The 3,215-nt window shown below is 42.5% G+C and overlaps 1 protein-coding gene across 1 annotated transcript; it reads right to left on the bottom strand.

Annotated features, from left to right (window-relative positions):
• Nucleotides 1-200: 200 nt before the first annotated feature.
• LOC123932880 (40S ribosomal protein S24-like) lies at nucleotides 201-712 on the bottom strand. Its single transcript, XM_045991565.1, has one exon. It carries the CDS (start codon nucleotides 701-703, stop codon nucleotides 311-313), a length of 393 nt encoding a protein of 130 aa, XP_045847521.1. The 5' UTR covers nucleotides 704-712; the 3' UTR covers nucleotides 201-310.
• Between the last annotated feature and the right edge of the window lie 2,503 nt (nucleotides 713-3,215).

Genomic DNA, 3,215 nt, shown 5'->3' with positions numbered 1-3,215 from the left:
AGACCTAATTTTCATATTATGTTATTTTACACTGTTAAATAAAAATTAACCATGTTCAAATACTACGTGTAGCTTCAGATACAATTACTTTTTAACTGTGGAAGAACATATACAGACTCTCACACTGGTCGACATGGGAGAAGAGTTTTGTCTTGTTCTTGTTTTGCATTATATACCTTGGGGTTGTTGCAATGTTGTTGTTTTTTTTTTAACATTTTTAGTTTATTAATCCTCTCATGAAAAATCTGCACAATCACCACAGATAAAGCCACTGCAGCATCTTTACTCCTTCTGTTGTCCAATCTCCAGCTCACTTTTTGCCAGCACCAACATTGGCTTTAGCAGTCCCCCTGACTTTCTTCATTCTGTTCTTGCGTTCTTTTTGCTGTTTTCTTGAGGTCTTTTTCTTCTCATACAGACCATGTCTTGCAAGTCTATGTTTGGGTTCATTTTTCTTTGCATAATCCAAGGAATCATAAATCATGCCAAAGCCGGTTGTCTTGCCACCACCAAAATGGGTTCTGAATCCAAATACAAATATGACATCTGATGTGGTCTTGTACATTTTGGCTAGTTTTTCCCGAATTTCTGTCTTAGGTACTGTTGCCTTTCCAGGATGAAGGACATCAAGAACCATTTGTTTGCGCTGAAGTAGTCGGTTGGTCATGAACTTCCTGGTCCGGATAGTTACTGTGTCGTTCATGATGGCGGCCAAGCCTGTTGCAATGTTTTTGTGGGTCACATGTGACACTTATAAATAAAGTCTTTGGGGGAGGGAAACTGATATTATCAATTCACACCATGCGTGGCATGGAGTGAGCCTACAGTCGATGACTTCTTTCCCTCATCTGAAGCAATGGAACCCCGGAGTTACGGATTCAATGACATGGTGTACGTAAACCATTGACTACAGGGTTTGGCACTGCCCAGTAAGCACTGATTACTCCTGTCATCTTGATATTGATGATCTTCAAGTTTCTAGTCTTCAATTTGCTAAATCGCATCCCACCTGAAACAAGTGAATTGCACAAACCAATCTAAAAAGATTCCCTCTTTCAATCAGCTCAGAGCCCAAAGATTTTCCAGAGACTTTACAGCAAACGCCGGTTTCCACCTTCCCTTGTAATGAGATTCTGAGCATCAGCATCCTCTTCTGAGAACTGAAGACAATAACAAGACCTAGCTCCGAGATTATAAATGCAATAATGCATTTAATGCGTAAAGCAAAGCTTCAATAGGTGAAAGCTACAAAGCCATTGCTTTTGTTACAAAAAGCCACGAAGCTGACCAACTAACATCTTGAATAAAGAGAGGGAGAGATGCCTCCACAAGCACTCAGGCCAAAGACAGGCATCTTGAGACCCTCTGCAATCAAAGGACGAGGTATTCCTTGGCCAAACTCCCCAAGGCTACAGTCATCACTAGGATCTGCTGCCTCCCTGTGGAATTTTATAGACACAGTCATGAGACAGACCAAGCTTCCGGGCCAGAATTTCACTGCCAAGCCAAACTCAGAAAGATATCCTGGGCTTCCTAATTGAACTGTTTGTGAATCATTAATATTCAAGTCCTTATGCAACTATCACCTTCTCAAAGAGTCCTATGCAGGCTACTCTCTTTAACAGAGTAACTCACAGCTCACCTGCTCCAATTCCTTCCACACTGCTCCAGCCCCTCCTTCTTCCATTGCCTCTATCGCCTCCTAATATCCTATATAACTCACATTTGGTTCCACGTGCCTAAAACAGTGCCTGATGCATAGAAGGAACTCAGTATTTCTTGCATGAATGAATGAGTGAATGAATGAATGCATGCATGCTTCTGTAACATGACTTGAAATACTTAGGAAGCTTGAGGACATGGGGTTTGGTGGCGATGGTGTTTCTGAACTGCATAAATGCAAGGAAGGCCACACGGTCCATGCTACCAAGTGTTGCCCTCCTAGTTCAATTCAGACCTTGTAACATGAATCATTGAAGGAACATGATGTCTCTGATGTCCAGAGAACCCAAGCAAACACGTCGGGTATTCGATCAGCAATAGAAAAGTCAGTGGCACTTATGCGACTTCAGCCTGCTCTGTCCTAAGCAAACTGCTATGTGTGGGTGTGTGGGTGTGTGTGTGCATGCATGTAACACCTGTGGAAGGAAGAACTAGTTTCCTTTGATGATTAGGGGGTGAAAAGGGAACTCGATGAATCTCCAGGACTTTGATTTTATACTTTTAGCCAGTGCGAAAAACATTGTAACGCCAGGTTTTTAAAAGCACAACCCAAAATGGGATGGGCAAATCTGAGTGAGATCTGAGTCCCTTTCTAACCTAATTTAAGCCGGGTCCGGGATGTCTATAATGCAAGCCTTCAAACTTAGGGCTGTGTTCAAATCACCCCCCTCCACCTTGAAACCTCACTTTAAACCCAGTGAGCCTCAACGTTTTCATCCATCAAATGGGTATTATCTCTTAATTTGAGAATTAAGTGAGATAGTGAATTTATAATTCAACTCTTTGGTGTCCCTCCAAACCCCCAAATTCAGTTCCTTGAGTCACTTTCCTTTAAAAAAAATTCAGCTTAAGTCCTTCTTCATATCTACACTGTGAATCCAGGAATCAGTCTTCTGGTGGAGGATGACTTTTCCCCTAGAAGCTTCTCACTCTGATTGCCTGTTTACTCAGTCATGACTTGTCTTTTGCTGCTACTTTCCTTTCTCTGCCCCATGTCAAAGGAAATGTGTAGGATTTCATTATCCTCGCCACCAAGAGTCTGTTAACACAGACATTTGTGTGGTCCATTCCTAATAAAAGTTGGGGGCAACAGAAGGGGTTTATCTCCCAGAACAATAGAATAGTCAAGTGAACTCACCTGTTCTTAAAGTTTTACTAGGGACTCCCTTGTGAACATCTGTCACTAGACATTCTACTTCTGGATACCTCCCCACCGGCCACACTCCCAGGCCTTGCCCACTATTTCTTTCTCGAAGGTGCCTATAATCTCTTCCTGAATGTTTGTGTTTTTAGCTCTTCAGCTCCCACCTGAAATTAGCATTGCAGCTACTTGTGCATTTCCAAAGGCCCACTAAGAGGCTCTTCTAGGAGGGTCCATCTCACAAAGGGCTTTCAGCCTCCAGGATGGCAGAGGCACAGAATCGAAGACGTACATCCTTTCTCTAAAATGATTTTAAACAATCTCAGGTTTGGCTCACCCTTTCCTTTGCTCT

This window comes from Meles meles, chromosome 20 (genome assembly GCF_922984935.1).
Source record: "Meles meles chromosome 20, mMelMel3.1 paternal haplotype, whole genome shotgun sequence".
Lineage (NCBI taxonomy): Eukaryota > Metazoa > Chordata > Mammalia > Carnivora > Mustelidae > Meles > Meles meles.
This window is presented reverse-complemented; position numbering and strand designations above follow the sequence as displayed.

Excerpts from the sequence above, each read along its gene's own strand:
- LOC123932880 (XM_045991565.1), bottom strand. The coding sequence starts at position 703 with ATGAACGACACAGTAACTATCCGGACCAGGAAGTTCATGACCAACCGA.